Raw genomic sequence first — 16863 nt, 5'->3', positions numbered from 1 at the left:
GACAGCCTTTCTCCACTCTGCTAGTTGAAATTCTTCCCCTGCTCCCCTGGGACTCCTGTACCAGCTTCCACATTTTACAGACTGGGAGGCCCAGAGAGAGAAAGATCTTGCCCATGGTCATGTCTGGCGTCATTGGCAAAGATGGGACCCATGGAGTTTCAGATACCACCTCCAGCATCCCCGGCTGTCTCTCCCCACTTCCTCGGGTCTTGGGGGTGTTTTCATGAGCAGGGATGAGTTCCGGCCCAGAGCAGAGAAAGTGATCAGGACGTGACAGGGTCAGGGCTTTGAAACACCTGTCCCTCGTGCGTCACCAACCAAAGGGTCCAGGGATACACCTGCTAATGGAGCTGCTGCTAGGCCCCAGGTCCCAGAGAGAAGACAGAGCCTGTAGCAGGGAGGATGGGACAGCAAAATGGATTCAAGGAGAAATGGGACTGTTCTGAGACAGAGAATGAGAGGAGAGGGAGGGAGGAGGGGGGAGAGAGCGTGAGAGATCCACTGGTTGCTCTTCAGCGAGCCCGGACGGGGAGTTTCTGGGACCAGCCAGCGAAGCTTCGCCTTCACCCTTGGCCTGCAGCTCAGCTCCTCTACCCGACTATCGCCCAGGCCACCTCACCTTGTGCTCTTTTGGCAGAAGCCCCGCCTCTTTCTCCACGGCTCTTCAGCATCCCCGCTCCCATTGGACCAACCCTACCGACGCCCCGCCCCACTTTTGACGGACGCCTAGAAATCCCTTCTCTGCACGTGGCCCAGCAGGAGGGTATCTGCTCCCCCTTTCGCCCCCAATTTGGAATAAAAGAGTTCTTTCCCACAGCCTTGGGTCGCGCGTTCTCAGCTGCCAGTGCAGCTGAGGCGGCCCGGCCGGACTTAGGGGAGACCCTCAAGTGCGGGGAGGAGTTGTTCCCGGGGCCCTGAAACCTTCCAGACCCGCTCAGTGTAAACCGCCTCGGGTTTGTGTCAACATCCGAGGCCGGAGACTGGCGGCAGCTGGGGACCGGCTCCGACTACAGGACGGGAAGATGGGAGGGTGGAGGAATGAAGGGGTCTATGGGGTAGTCAGAGGGATCTTTCTAGGGGAGATCCCGAGAGGTCTTTGGGGGTTCCGTGAGAAATAAGGAAGGCTGCCTGGGCAGGGCTTGGAATTAGGGGCTTTAGGGAGCCCACGGCTAGTGAGCCAGGGAGGTTGGGTCCTTCGCCATTCATACTGAGCTCCTCGCGCCCACCCACCCTCCTTTCCACCTCACAGCGTGAGGGGAGTGAGTGTGCTGAAGGGGCGACGCGAAGGCGTGTGCTGCTGACCATCCCATCTCTTCCCTCCGCCGCTCAGCTCCTCGGCACTCCTCTTAGCCTTCCTCCAAATTCGGGTGGGATATGGAGGGGGTCACATACTGTGACTCATCCCCTCTTCCATCCCCACCCCCGCTGGGGCCCAGGGAGGGAAGGCTTAGAGACTAGGCTGTGGTTCTCCCGTTTCCATAGCAACGGTGCGGTTGTTTTTGAGAATCCACTTCAATCGTCGACACTTTTCACCCCAGACTGTAGCCCGGGGTCCAAGCCTTGAGGTGAGAGTTACAGTGAGGGTACAGCCCTCCCCCTTCCTCACGACCCCGGGAAGGTCAGCGTGGGCGGGTGGGGCGCACTCCAGCAGCGAGGGCCTCACTGGCCACCGGGTCCCCACCTGAAACTCCGCCTGCCACTCTGCCCCAGAGGAGCCAATCAACACCCAGCTTGTCCGGGGTGAGGCGGGGCTTATACAAATCCTGTCGCCTCCGAGAGACACTTAGCGGTACCAGAGCTGGGAGGCGTCTCCGGCGCGGACCTTGGAGAACCTGGCCGCCAACCCGCGAGCCAGTCTCGGTCCCCGAGGCCGACTGAGACTCGGAGCCATCCAGCGACCTGGCGAGCGGCCTCAGGTAACGCGGGTGGGGCTGGGCGGAGTCCCTTGTCCCCTCCCCCTCCCCTCTCTATTTTCATCCTCGTGTCCTGCCCCCTCTGATGCATCTCCCTGACCCCAGGTTCTGCCACAGGGGGCAGCATCTGGAGGGTGGACCTCCACCCAAGTCCAGGTCCCGTGGGTCCCAGGAAAGGAGGCAGAGCTGCTTCCTTATCCCCAGCTCAGGTAAGAACAACAACGGCTCTAGCCCCCAACACACACACACACCTGGGGGTGCAGTGTTGCTGGTACTAGAGAAGACACCAGTCAACCTCCCTCCTTTGGAGATAGGTAATCTACTTAGTCCCATAGCAACCTCCCACCCCCAAGATAGCCCCCACCCACATCACCCAGCCCCACCAGCAGCTCAGCTCCTCCCCCTCTTTAAAAACCCCAACCCTCCCTTCCTCACAACACTCTCTCAACAGCGTCCCCTCTCCCTGGTCTCAGTGCTAGGCAGAGATCCCATGTTTGGCCTCTTTCATCCTGGCTGAAGGATGAACTAGGGGCTCCAACCCTCAGCAGACCACCCATACCTGTCAGTCACTGCTGCCAAGGTCCCACCCTCCTCCATTCCCCTCACCCCTCACAGCCAAAGCACCTGGTCCTCTTATTCTTCCTCTCAAATATCTTTCTGATTTGTACCTTCTCTGGCCTTCTTGCGCCCAGTCACTCCTTCTGGGTTCCTATCTTCCTGCTGCTCTGCAGGGACTGTGCCAAAACTACATGTGGACTGTATTGCTCATGGAGGGCAGAAGAGCTGGGTTCAAATCTTGCCTTTGCCTCAGTGCTGTCCGGCTTGGGCCAAGTCACATCCCTCTCTGATCCTTCATGAAACGAGGAAGGGGTCGGGACCAAAGGTGGGATGGATGAGATAGATGATCTTGAACAGCCTTCAAACAGTGACACACTCTGGTTTTATGGCTGATTATGAGAAAACAGGACCCTTTCCCTCTATCTCTGAATTATGAGGATGTTTCAAAGGGGAGTCCTGGGGGGCTTTAGTTCTCACTGAAAAGACATCACTTCTTACACAGGCCTACATCCCAGCCACCCCGCCCTCCCCATTCCCTGAGCCAGGGTCCCGTCTCAACTGTCCCTCCTAGACCAGCCAGCCACATGGCATGGACAGCTCCAAGGCAGAGGTGGCCAGCAGGGCCCACACTCTGTTTATTATCCCCTGCCTCTCATTAACAAGGAGAGGGAGAAGACCTGGCTGCTGCTACTATGGCTGCTGCTTGGAGAAGAGCAAAGGAAGGAGAGGAAAGAGAAAAATCTCCTGACCAGGGAGCTGTTGTCACCATGGCAACCATCTCCACACTAGCTTCTCTGAAGCTGGGTGACGGTGTGGGATTATCGCATCCCTCAGTCCCTCCCACCCTAACTGCCACCTCCCCACCTGAAGCCCACAACCCTGAACTCTGCCCTCTGGGAGAAGCCTCTGGGCACAGAGGGCAGTGGCTTTGTGTATGGCCTTATGCCAGCTCCTTCACGGCTGGAGGGTAGCCCGCAAGAGGTAAGCAGAGGAGCCTGTGCACAATCAGCAGGGCCATGGTGCCAACAGAACATGCCCCCAGTGTGTTCTGGCCTTTGCGTTGCTGCCGATGGGCTCTGCTTTACCTTGGGTGAACCCTTCCTTTTGCCAGGTCTGGCTCACATTGTCTCTGAAGTTGGTGCAATGGTGGGAGAACACAGATAAAACAGCCTGATGCCATTCAATGGAGAAAGAAGGGGGTTTTGTCCCTCATGTAATTCACCAAAGGACATTCACGGAACATCGCTGGGTCCTAGTCATCACCCCTATGTCTCTCCAGGGCAGTTCTGAGCAGCCACAGAGGGACAGAGTGGGGATGCCTGTGGGGTAGCTACAGGAGGACAAACTTAGGAACAATAAGGAGAGCACTTTTCTCACTCTTTGACCTTCTCCAAAGTGGACTGGGTTTTATTGGGAGGGGATAAGCTCTTTGCCATTGAGCAAAAAGGTCTGGAGGACTTTTTCTGGCTCAGGCAAGGGTTTAATGCAAAGGCCTCTCCCAAATCGGGCTCCATTCTAGAATTCTTAGAACTCCAGCTGAGGGTCAGAGAGCTCCGAGGTCTACATACTTGTGAGGCTCAACTCCATAGCCTCACAGGGTCTACTCATGCCCAAAGTGCCGTCCCCACGCTGCTGACTGCCCACCATCCCGCTGGGGAGAGGCTGACCATAAGAAGTGGGCTTCAGCCAGCTCTGCAGGCTGATTATGCTGCATGGGTCCAGGAAAGAAGGAAGGGTACTGGGGGAGAGGAAACCAGGTAAGCAATAGGAGAGGTAGGTCCCGGCTGTGAGAGGCTTGGCTTGAAAGGAGTATATAGTTGTGAGGGGAGCAGTGGGAGGGGAGACTAGACAGGCGGGCACCTTGACACCAGGTTCTAGAGGATTCTGGAGTTTGAGGGGGCTTGCGGGCATGGCCGCCTCTTGCCGATGTTATACTTCTGGGCAGAACCAGGAAAAATATTCCCTTGGAAGAAAGGAATCAGAGGAAAGGCATTTCCTCTGAGGCAACTGAGCCTACAGGCATGGCTTACCTAGCGGGGTCCCCGCGGGACTTCAGCCTGCTTGGCTGTGCCTCTGGCCCTGACTATGATGACAGAACGAACATAGTGAAGTTTCCCAAGCACTTCAAAAGAAGGAACAATAGGACTTGGTGGCAAGTTGGGCCTGGGGAAAAGGGAAAGGGGAAAACTGAAGGTAACCAATATGGCATTTCCCCCTTGGGATGAGGGGAAGGAAAGGGCAATGGAGAGAGGACAGCTATAGGTTGAAGATGTGCTTGCTGGGTTAGAGGTGTTGGGGGGCTACCCCAAGGGGTGGATATTTCCTGGGTGTCAGACACTGTGGCCTGGAGCCTGGCAAGATAGTCCCACTGAGGCTGAGGGAGGTCAGAACTATGGTTTCCCCAAAAAGCAAGTAGGAGCGGGGAAGGCTTGTACTGGACAAGAGCTGCCACGCTTTGGAGGAGGTGGTTCAGGTAGTAGCATGGATTGGGCTTAGGTGCTTACCTGGGCCTCCCACTGACCTGCCTTGCAACTCTCAGGGTTTTCACTACCACAATGGGATGATCTTAAAGGGCACTGCCAGGTTCGACCTGCTGATCTAAGAGCTAGAGGAAGTAAGTAGAGATGAAGGAGGAGACATAGTCCTTGGTGCGCCTGGGACCAGATGGGGCGCAGGAACAGGTATAGCCCCAGACAGAGAATCGTGGGAGGGAGGAGAAAAGGGGCAGAAGGTGAGAGGCACACAGACACTATGACACACACAGCAACTGTGCGCTCTGACAGATCTACAGTCTCATGCATTGACATGCTCCCACCCACACCCCGCACCTCATGCAGACACTCAGGCACATTTCACCGGAGACAGCGGAAGGGGCTCTGCCTCGCCCATCAGACACCTCCGCCTCTGGGTGCTCTAGCTCCCCTGACTATACCCTGAGTCTTCAGTGTGCTTTGGACTTGAGGAGGGGGCAGCTGGGTTTGGAGCCTACCTCCTTCTGCCCATGGTGTTCCAGAGGCATCCTTGACTCTGGTTCTGGTGCAGCTGTTTTGAACCCCACATTTCCAAGTTCCTGAGGATGGCATGCATCTCTCTCCCTGGCTTCCGCTGGGGGCATGTAGGATTCCTCATCCTCTGAGGATAGTAGGTGGAGGAGGATGTAGCTACCCCCACTGCTCCTTGATCTTCCTCATGGCCCATAAGAGCAATCGGAGGTCCATAGATATCCTGTAACTGACTTTAGGTCACGCAGCAAGGGAGGGGGCATGGAGCAGACGAGTCCTCGGTAGTTTATGGAGCTCCCAGCAGTAAAGATTAGAAGCCACACTAGCCTGGGCTGCGCTGTCAAAACGGCATTCCTTCTGCTGACCTGAGGGCTTCTTTTTCCAGAGTGTCTCCATGACAGGCTGCCCTCAGGTTGGAGTCTGGTGCCATTCCAAAGACTCCAGGCAGGTCAAAGTCTCCTCCCAGGCCATTTCTTGGGAAACTCAAGCTCTGGATAGACATTCCTCCAATGGAATTCAGACAGGCTGTCCATCCAGCCTTCAGGGCCTGGTGCAGCATCACCCTGGCCAGGTGTCCTGGGGAGGGCTGTACCCCGCTCTGCAAACACCTCCTGGCACAGGCTACTTGAGGGGCTCTTGTTCTGGCTGAGGACTAACTCTTCATCCACCCCAAAATTGCTTCGTCTGTTTATCCCCAGATCTGAGCATCTGCCTAAACTCCTCCATCCCTCTCACCCCACATCCATTTGGTCACCAAGGCCCGCCAACGCCCCCTCTTAACAGCTCTCGGTGCATCCCCATCTCTTCACAGCCCTTGCGTTAGTGCCATCATCTCTCACCTGAGCTGTGCAGCATGCCCCTCTCTGCTTCCCCTACCTCCACTCCTCCCCACCACCCAGGTCGTCTTGTACATTGTAGCCAGAGGAAAAAATTCTAAAACACATTCCTTCTCCCTGGATCTCCAGTACCTAGTTCAGGACCTGCCATATTGTAAGCATTCTGTAAGGGTTGTGGAATGAAGGCTATCTTCTTAACCTTTGCTTTAAAACCCCAAGAGCTTCCATCCCCTCTGGGTAAAAGCCGAACTCCTTGGCATGGAATGAAGGTCTTGTATAATCAGCCACCTACCTCTTTGACCTAAGCATGAGTTACTGAAAGTTGGCTGATGTCTGCTCTATCCCCGTGACTAGCACAGGCCCTACCACAGTCAGCCTCAATAATGCTCAGGGAATGAGTGAACTAATGAAAAGAGGAATGTAATCGGGGCCATCAATGCTACCAGCTAGGACTTCTATTAGTACAGAAGAAAGGGGGAGAGAAGCTTCCGGTGGAGATGGCCTGGCAGGCCTTGAGGGAGAACTTGAGAGACGGTGCCAGTGGGGGACCCATGAGGAACCTGCCTCTGGTCCCTGGTAGGAGAGGAGCCTGCAGAAGCAGGTGGGGCTGAGTGTGAAAGATCTGAAAAGCAGGGAGGGAACTAAGACTCTATTCTATAGGTGTGGGGAGCTATGGAAGGTTAAACAGGAGAGGATGAAGGTTGTGGCATGTAGCATCTGTCAGTGAAAAGGAGGAGAGCTGAGACCTAAAAGGCTAGGGATCCTGGGTGCCAGGGGAAGAAACCTGTACAAGGAGAGAGGAGTGGCCTGCTGTGGAGGCCCTTTTATGCGGGAGAGTAACGAGGGGAAGGGACCCCGCCCCCATGTCGCGGGGGAGGGGCTGAGAGGGGAGGTAGGAAAGCTATGGGAAGGGATGGGTGAAGGAGAGGGCCCAGCTGTAGGAGGATGGGGCTTGTCTAGCATCGTGGTGAGAGGAGAGATACTCACCCTGCTGTGGAAGGCGGGACCTTGGCTATGGGAACGTGGGTTTGTTATGGGTGGAGGCTGTTGTAGAGAAAGGGAACCCTGGTTTACGGGACTTAGAGGACTGCTGCTGAGGTGAGGACCTTGCGCCTGTCCCCCAGGCCCCGCCATGGGGAAGACCAACAGCAAACTGGCCCCAGAGGTGCTGGAGGACCTGGTTCAGAATACTGAGTTCAGCGAGCAGGAGCTGAAGCAGTGGTACAAAGGCTTTCTGAAGGACTGCCCCAGCGGCATCCTCAACCTGGAGGAGTTCCAGCAGCTCTACATCAAGGTGGGCGGACCCGGAGGGGCGGGGCGGGGCCAGGACCCCAGGGGGCGGGCCGAAGGGACGGGACGGGGCCAAGCAACCCCAGGGAATGGGCCGGAGGAGAGGCAAGGCTGTAACTAAGCCCCAACCTCTGCATACCCGCTTCAGTTCTTCCCCTACGGCGATGCCTCCAAATTTGCCCAGCACGCCTTCCGCACCTTCGACAAGAATGGCGACGGCACTATCGACTTCCGGGAGTTTATCTGCGCCCTTTCGGTCACTTCCCGCGGCAGCTTTGAGCAGAAACTCAACTGGGCCTTTGAGATGTACGACCTGGACGGCGACGGGCGCATCACGCGCTTGGAGATGCTGGAGATCATCGAGGTGCGCTGGCTGGGGTTGGAGCCGAGCGGCCGGGATGTGCTGGGGTGGCGCGCCCCCTGCCTTCGCAGCCGGGCCCTTCTCGGGCACCGCCCTCTCTGGCCACGCTCCTCGGGGGCTTCGGGGACCCCGGGGGCCTCTTCGCTGCGCCCACCTTCTCCCCCACCCCCCATCCCTCCTCCCAGGATTCAGTGGTTAACTAGTATGGGTTTGGCACTTGGTGTTGAACAGGCCTTGTGCTAAGTAAGTGCTTTACCCAAGAACCCTATAGGGTAGGTGCTATCAGAAACCCCATTTTACAGACGAGGAAACGTAGCAAGTGGTGGTTCATGATTCACATCCAGAGTCTGACGCCAGAGCCGAAGTTCCCTTAGCTCGTTATTCTTTCAACAAATATGTATTGAGTGTCTGCCACGTGCTAGGCTCTGATCAAAGGTCCTGCTTTCATGGGACATTTTCACCAGTGAGAAAAATTTAAAACAACAACAACAAAACTATGCTATGCCAGGCAGTAAGTGTTCTAAAGAAGATAAGCAAAGCACACGGGAGAGAGCAATAGAAGAAAGCAACTTTATGAGGTGAAGGGTGAGCAGCAACCTGAATAAGTAAGGTGAGGAAGCTAAGCACGCAGATGTCGGGGGAAGAGGGGTCTATGCCCAGGGAATAATAAATGCAAAGACCCTGAGGTTAGATTGTGTTTGCAGTGCTCAAGGAGTGGTCAGGAGGCCAGGGCGGTAGGGAGAAGTGAGCAAGGGGAGAGTGGTAGGGAGGAGGTCAGATGGGTAGCCAGGAGCCCAGTCATTTACCATCTCATAACCTGGGGGAGAGACTTGACTTTATTCTGAGTGAGATGGGAAGCCAATAAGTACTCTCTCTGGTCCATATGGAGAATAGACTAAAGGCGGGGGGTGGGGGGTGGTGCTGGAGAATCAGAAGCAAGGAGACTAGTTAGGAGGCTTCCACTGCAGCCCAGTCAGGAGCTGATGGAGGTGACAGCTGTGGAGAGGCAGTCAGTGGAAGTGGTTAGATACAGGATTTATTGCAAAATTAAGGCTGACAAGATTGGCTGCAGGATTGGATGTGGGTGTGAGAGACGGAAAGTCAAGAAGGGTGTCAAGGTCTTTGGTCTGAACAACTAAAAGAATGAATTTGCTATTTCCTGAGAAAGGAAATGCCTGGGGAAGAGCAGGTCGGAAGTGAAGAGTTGGGTTTTAGACATGTTCGTTTGAAATGCTCATTAAATAAGCAATCTTAATGACCATACATCACCTTCCAGCATCCTCACCATTTCCCAGTGTTCTCCCTGCCCACTCCCAGACCTCCTTCATTTACTCCTAATCCTCCCTGCCCCCTGTGACTTACCAGGCTATCTACAAGATGGTGGGCACCGTGATCATGATGCGCATGAACCAGGATGGGCTCACGCCCCAGCAGCGTGTGGACAAGATCTTCAAGAAGATGGACCAGGATAAAGATGACCAGATTACTCTGGAAGAGTTCAAGGAGGCGGCCAAGAGCGACCCATCCATTGTGCTGCTGCTGCAGTGTGACATGCAGAAGTAGAGAGTAGAGGCTGGTGAGGGGCAGGGACCCTGGCCAGGAGGAGCGTGGTCACCGCCCAACCCCATGATCTCTCTGGCTGGCCTTTCCCCAGGGGGAGGGGTACTCCAACCTCACTCTCTGGCCTACCCACCCCTCTGTCCAAGCCCTTGCTCTCTCAGTCAAGATCCTTGAGGGACCACCTCACCCTGGAAAAGGGACAGATCCTCAGGTACTCTGTGGTCTAGCACCGCCCCCAGTCTCGGCCCAGAACTAACATCCACTGGGCATAGGGGAGTTGGCTTTTGCCCCTACAGGCAGGGTTAAGGAGGGGGGGATGGTGCTCTGCTTTGAAAGTCCATTCTTCCTGGGGTTATGCTTTGTAGAATGGCCCACACACCCCAGATAAAGGGCCAAATTGGATCTGTCCTGTGCTGAAGACCTAGATCCCTTAAAGGTGGTCTCTGCCCTGCCCCCTCAACTCCACCCTTCTGGCCCTTGTCTTTGAAGCATTCATTCAGTCCTTTCTTCAGCTAATGTTTATCGAGCACCGTTCAATGTCAGGCACCTGTAGGTGCTAAGGAAGTGGTAGCCTACAAGACACATTTCGTGCCCTCTGGAAGCTCACAGAGCAGGAAGGCAGACTTCCAGTGGTCAGAGTCACAGATGGGGATGTCGAACACAGCTGAGCAGAGGGTGCGGTCAGGCTGGTTAATCTGACAGGAAGTATTAAATCTTTCCACTCAGTTCTACACAGAGCTGCAGAAGGCTGAAATGAGCAGTGTTTGGAGGTCTGGGAACTATGTGAGTGGAAGTTTTAAGAAGAATTTAAATTTATTTAATACTTATTTTTTTAGTACCTTTAAAAGGAGCTGAAGTCATTTTATTAGTTTAGGGTATTAAAATATTCTTTATATTACTCAATTTCTTGTAAAATGATAAAATGAATGTAGAAGTGCCACTTTTCATGGGGAAAAAAGAGCTGAAAAAAAGGGAAAATACCACTAAACTCACCAGAAAACACTTTCTTATCAGGCTAAATCCTGAGCTGTCACCATCAGCAGCTTCCTTTTTTGATGACCTTTTTCAATTCAGTGAACAACTCTGTTGCACACTACCCTGGTTAGGTGCTGTCTTCAGAAACACACACACACACATACACACCAAGATTTGCCAAGAGTGAAACTGTGCATTTCCCACATCTTGGTAGTTCCTTTGTGGATTTGGTCTAGTTTCTAGGATGGGCTTGTTCTTTTACTGCTACAGAAGCAGAAGGAGCTAGAGAGAGGACCACCTGGCCACCTTTTAGACTGCCAGGCTGCATTTATGGACCAAATGCCTAAAAATGTTCAGGGTGTGCTCCATTTGAAAAGCTTTTTCTAACCCCAAATCCTGCATCTGCCAGGTTATTCATCATCTTCTCAGTGCAGTGGCTTTGCTTTCCAATGTCTGCTTTCTGATTTTGGATTCATGAGCTATACAGCTGCATGCTTTGATAGCTAGAGAACTCATCTTGCTTCTTCAAGCCTTTCACTTTACACTCTCCTGTACTTGTGATCAGAAATTAGCTTTGATGTGCAGTGACAGTTGATTTCCTCTTGAACTGCTGATGAAAACAGTCTAGGACACAGGTGCTGGCAGCCCAGGGTGGGAGCAGGGACTAGTTGCTGAGATGGGGGTGCGGATTGTATCAGCAGGAAAGCAATGCAGCATGCACTTTACTTCTGAGTGTTCACCTGTCCTCCCTCTCTGCACGTGGAAACTCTAGGGGATGCTGACCGTTGGTCCCAAACCCTATCAGACCTTTCTTCTTGCTACTCTTGGAGGTAGCAAGGCCACTCGGTCACCACACTTTTTCTCTCCTGCCTAGGGCCAGCCACATGGTAAACCTGGGCAATTCACATCCTTGGGCAGTGACCAGCATGCTTTTATCTAGTAACACCTCAAAGGATGTTCCACTGCCCCCAGGAGCTGGCCATTAGGTGTGTCTTATGCTATCAGTGCACCACAGATATAGATACTCAATAGCCTGACTCAGCTGACACTTCCAATGGAAGACTTTTTACAAAGTGGGGTCCTTTTCCCCCAAACATTGAATCTAACCCAACTCCCAACCACACAGAACTTAGAGCTTTCAAAGGTTTGTCACTGACTCCATCTCATTCTACACACAGCCTAGGGAAGTGAGGATTTTCATTCCTTTTCTCCAGACTTGGAAGCTGAGACACAGAGAGTCCATTGTGCAAAAGCACACAGTCAGGAATTGGCACAGCACATAGACTTGAGCCCAAGGCTCTAAGAAGTTTTCTTCCCTTCAGAGTCTCTCCCCTGCTCATTTGTTTGACTATGAGTGGTACAGAGGTCGATGGTGGGGCAAGCTAAGTTGGTTTTAGTCTTTTACAAGCTTCCTGCTAAGGCTGTGGTCTTCTAAAAAGAAAGAGAATTTTGGTTGAAGACTCCACATTTTCAAGTATCTTGTTTTCTGTTTCTGGGCAGCTCTGTGGCCAAGTCAGTGCTGTCCTGGAAGCATCTTGCACTGTCTTTATCATCATCTTCCTCTCTAAAGGAACTGCTTTTGTTTTTTCCCTGCTGGTAGGCAAGTCCTACACGTGAGGGTGTGTCTGATCGCTGCAAACTTTGGGACATGTACCCTGGGTGATGTTTGTTGGCAAGAACAAAGATTCTCATGTAGCCTATCAGTGTTAGACACATAATGCCAGGCCAGGAAGCAGGACCACCATCTTGCCAATGGGAGGAGCCACAGGCAGGCCAGGCCTAGCTCCCATGTGCTCCTGGATGTCCCAAGGACTGTGCTCCAGAGCTCCTATGGTAGAGCACCGGCCCTGCTGTGAGAAGAGAGGCAGTCCTCCCATCTCCACCCCAGCTGAGAGCGACCTGTCACAAAGCACAAGGTTAGCAGAGACTGATGTATGACTTGCATAGACTCAAAAATATACAGACAGTTAAAACATTGATAAATACAAACTCTCCTTTGAAGTTCTGTGTCTTCTTGCAGCAACTCTGAATTGCAAAATTCTAAAATCTGCCTTCTAACTGTATGCTTTCATTCAACCTTTGAGCTAATTCATGAGCTCCTCCTTATCTCTAAAACTCATCAGCAAGGGCTACTTCAGATGGCCACTCCAGCCCTTTGAGCTATAGTCAGGATTACATAACTTACCTTAAATCAAAAATTAAGCAAAAAGAAGCTTATATCAAAGGCTCTGTATCTTTTCCTGACAATGGCAGAGTCCCTAGAGGTAGAAATTCATTCTGCTGGGGGCGGGGCGGGGGGGGAGGGAGAAGGAGGGGAGGAGAGAGAAACAATAAGCTGGGGTTTCTCGGCAAGGGAGTAAGCTGACACTGTAAATATTTTTACACCAAAATTTACTAAAGCAACAAATATTTCCTGAAGACCCACCCTGGGTGAGGCTTTGTGCTGACTTTTAGAGATCATGGTAAAGGCAAGAATACATTTCCTATATATTTTATTCATCAGTTTTGAAAAAACATTCAAATTTTGCATTGAAAAGTCTCAAAAATATGGGATTGTCTTTCTGCAATTTTCAGGGTTTTCTTTTACCTTTGCTAGAGTGTGAGGGTAAGACCAGGCCTTCCAGGGGGCCTGGCCCTTCCTGCTCAAGGGATGCTCTGGGGGTGAGGAGGCCTGGGGCAGGAGGGGGTCGTGCGTGGCGCAGGGGGTCCTCCCAACTCCCCGCTGTGGTGCCTGTCCCTTTCTGATGTGCTGCTCCTGGCTGTGCCCACAGTGACTGTCCTCACTGTTCAACCCTGTGCTGTGTGGTGTTTCTTTTTCACTGACAGTGAATAAAAGGTGTGACTGTGCTGAGGAGTCCTGCTCTTTAAGCTGGGACGGGGCTGTGGCGAGGGGAGATGGGGGAGCTCCCCCATGGGAGCACCTCAGCCGTTCCTTAGGACTGAGGTCCTTGTTCTTGCAAGGACTCTGGCTACATGAAACAGAGACTCGCCCAATAGTTCAGAGAAAGGGCTGAGCAGATTACAAGAGACCCTAAAGATGGAAGAATCAAGAACGAGTGGGCCTTACCTGAACTAGAACTAAGAATGTGCCTCTCTCTTTTCTCTGGGCCTCACAGGCTCTCGTCCCCTTGGCAATATTTGCATCTGTGCACTTCTCCTTGGTTTCTCTTCAGATTTTCTTAGTTTCCCTGCACAAAGGGGCTGCATCCCAGCTCTGTATCAAGACTCACCAGCGATGACAACGCTCCTCGGTGTCTCAAGCAAAAGAATCTGATTGGTTCAGCTTAGTTTCTGGTGGGACCCCTTGGTCCAGTCATCTACAGCCAGACCAGATGCTGCCACGTGCGGGCTGCAGGTGGAGCAGTTCCCCCGGAAGGGAGCCGGTGGCGGCGGACAGTGGGGCTTGGTTTCTCCCTTTGTCCGGTGGAAGGCTTCACGGAAGCCCAAGTGAGTCCATAGCGGGCAGTGGGAAGGAAGGCCGAGAGCCAGGATCACAATGGTCCGTGTGGCGCCCTCTGTACTAATTAGGAAAAGGGCCGCCCTCTGAGTGGAAGCATCACTGGCCGTGAGTATACAGCCAGACCAGTGGATGGCACCTTTGGGCTGATTAGGAAAACATATCCCTTCTTCTGAACAAACACGGCCTGTTATACCAGGATGCACAGCTTGGTAAGTGGAGCGAGACCAGGATCTCGGCCCCCACCTGCCCTGCTGGTCAGAGGTTGTGTACTGCATAATCTGTTTGTTACACCAGGGGTCCCCAACCCCCAGCAGAGAGCGATGTTTGGCTCGGCTCCGCCTCGCCTCCTGTCGCCTCCCGCCCTCCACCCTCCCCCTACCCCCCGCTCCGCCCCGCCCCGCCATCCTTTGCGGGTGAACGGAGCGAACTCACCTGAGCTCCGCCTCCTGTTTCCTTCCACAACCCGCACCCCCCCCCCCCCCGGGCCCCGCCCCCCCGCGCGCCCCGCCACCAACCGCGCCTCTGATCTTCCACAAAACCGGTCCCTGGCGCCAAAAAGGTTGGGGCCCGCTATGTTACGCCACTCTTAGGAGCCCAGCCCAGAGTCCTGAGACGCCCACTGACCCAAATAAGATAGGGATTGGTGATGAGAGTTGGTGGCGAAGTGTTCTCAGAAGACCCCTCAACAGGCAGAAAGGCACTGTTCTCTGCTGGGCGTCGGGAGCGGCGGCAGCTGCCCGCCCTGCTTCCTCCTGAAACGCTCAGGTGCTTTTTACAAGGACTTTCTCAAGGACGCTTGGAGGGGGCCAGCTTCGTTGGCAGGAAGCAATTAGGATGGAGGAAGGAGGCTGACCTGGCCTCAGGGCAACCGTGAACCTAAGGAGGTGACTCAGAAGTCTGAGACGTTCAGCTTCCCAGCTGAAGCCGCACCGGGGGGATGGGGAGTCCTGTCTCCTGCCTGTTTTCGAGTGCATGGGTGCTCCTTTACCATCTCCTAAAAGCTTACCGCTCAGGCCCTCATCATCTCTAGCCTGGGTTAGTCCACCTCCTGCTTTCAGACTTGCTCTCTGCGCCATCTGTCTGCCCCAAAGAAACCAGAGCGATCTCCCTAAGGCACAGATCTGACCATGTCCACTCTTCAAAAGTCTCCCCCTGCCCTGCGTGTCATTCATTCCTTAAAAATCCCTCGAGGTCCTGTGTGATCTTTCACCTGCTGACTTCAAGAGCCTGTTCTTCCCCCACCTCTCCCTCCTGCACCCTGTGTTTGAGACACCCTGAATTTCCCTAAGGTATCTCTTAGGCTTCTGCACCTGGACACAGGCTTCTGCCCCTCTCTGGGCCACCCATTCGTTCACCCGCCTCGATGATCTCCTCTGTGAAACCGTCCCAAACCTCAGACAGTTGGCCACCCAAGTACACACAGTCCATCATAGTTATCATACAGCTTCCCATGTGATTCCCTGTCAGATGAGCTGGGCACATGTGTTAGTCTTCAAGCAAAGCAAGCTGGATTAGTTGAGGCCAATTCAAACAAACTCTAATAAAAAGGGAGGCTTAGTGGCTCATGTACTCGGGAAGTTCAGGCTCTGCTGGATGCAGAGACTCAGCATTGACCCCTCTCTCTCTCCCTGCTTCTGCTTCCCTCTCTGTGTGACCTCACTGTCCTCTCCAGATGGGCATCTCCCATGATCTTTCACCTGCCTCAGGGGAAGATGGGTTCTCAGATCCCATTGTCTCAAATTAATAACCCCAAAGAAGAAAGTCAAATCTCCCAGTGCCCCTATATAAGAGTATGGGAGAGTGGCCCAGTTGGAGCCACATGTTCATCCTTGGCTTGATCTCTGTGTCCAGGAAATAGGATTCTACAGTTGGTCATGTCTAAGTCACATGCTTACTCCTATGACCAGGGAGGCAGGGAAGCAGGGCCAGTTACCAGAAAAAAAGGGTAGGAAAGGCTGCTGGTGAAGAAGAAGAAGAAGAAAAAGAAGAAGAAAAAGAAGAAGGAGGAGGAGAAGGAGGAGGAGGAGAGGGAGAAGGAGAAGAAGAAGGAGAATCACCAACTTTTGGGGGGTTGGTGTTGTTTGTTGAAGTGATGTGGAGAATCTCATGGAAATTTAGAGTTGGGCACTGTAGCCAGGGCCTCAACTGGGACTTGGGAAACTGTTGGGACCAGAGACAGCTCCCTCTCAGGGCAGCATGGTTCTTTTTTCATGGGGTCTCTACTACCTTCTGCACATTAGCTCATTCTGCTCACAGAGTTTCTACCCCCACTTAGTTTTATGTTGCACAATAACTGCAGCTCACTAAGGCTCATCCAGGTGTCTTGGAAGCCAACTGTATTTCATAGCATCCTCCGCTTCCACTCTGTGGTTGACTTTCCACGCCCTGTTTCCCAATTCCAAATTCCCAAAAGAGAGGACTCTGGCCCAGGTCAACATTTCAACCCAGGTCACAGGACAGCATGGGGATGTCTCACCTTTGTGTTGGGTGCTCACTCCCACCCAAGGAACTACCCTATACGTTCTTCCTAAGTAACCTCCTCCTCCATGAGGCACCTGAGAATAATTGACCCCTTCTTAGAGTTTCATTATTTATTGCTGTGTAACAAGTGACTCCAAAACTTAGTGCTTAAAACAGCAACAATTTTTTTTTCATGATTCTGTGGGTTGGCTGGGCTCAGCTAGGAGGTTTTCCTGCTTTGTGGCTGGAGTCACAGCCTCTCACTGGAGCTGAGCTGGGGCTGATGGTCTCACTCATATGTCTGGCAAATGATGCTGACAGTCACTAGGGAAGTCACTGTCCTCCACTGGCTACTTATCCTCCAGGGCTGCTCTGCCTCACCATGTGGACTTTCTGGCAGGAAAGTCTAGACATCTTTACCTAGTAGCTGAACCTCGAGAGGGCAAAA

General features: G+C 53.2%; 1 protein-coding gene across 2 annotated transcripts; it reads left to right on the top strand.

Moving 5' to 3' along the window:
* Positions 1 to 1789: 1789 nt before the first annotated feature.
* Positions 1790 to 10215, top strand: HPCAL4 (hippocalcin like 4). 2 transcript variants are annotated; one of them, XM_054571577.1, is made up of 4 exons: positions 1790 to 1916; positions 7434 to 7603; positions 7748 to 7963; positions 9326 to 10215. In XM_054571577.1, exons 2-4 carry the CDS (start codon positions 7442 to 7444, stop codon positions 9521 to 9523), a joined length of 576 nt encoding a protein of 191 aa, XP_054427552.1. In that variant the 5' UTR covers positions 1790 to 1916; positions 7434 to 7441; the 3' UTR covers positions 9524 to 10215. The 2 variants fall into 2 exon arrangements, with proteins under 2 accessions (XP_054427552.1, XP_054427553.1); XM_054571578.1 differs by lacking the exon at positions 1790 to 1916 and adding an exon at positions 2076 to 2122.
* The last annotated feature ends 6648 nt before the right edge of the window (positions 10216 to 16863 follow it).

Source organism: Pteronotus mesoamericanus, unplaced genomic scaffold (assembly GCF_021234165.1).
Source record: "Pteronotus mesoamericanus isolate MK-2021 breed Mesoamerican mustached bat unplaced genomic scaffold, CSHL_Meso_final contig_221, whole genome shotgun sequence".
Classification (NCBI taxonomy): Eukaryota; Metazoa; Chordata; class Mammalia; order Chiroptera; family Mormoopidae; genus Pteronotus; species Pteronotus mesoamericanus.
The sequence above is the reverse complement of the archived record's forward strand: the minus strand, read 5'-3'. Positions and strand labels throughout refer to the sequence as shown.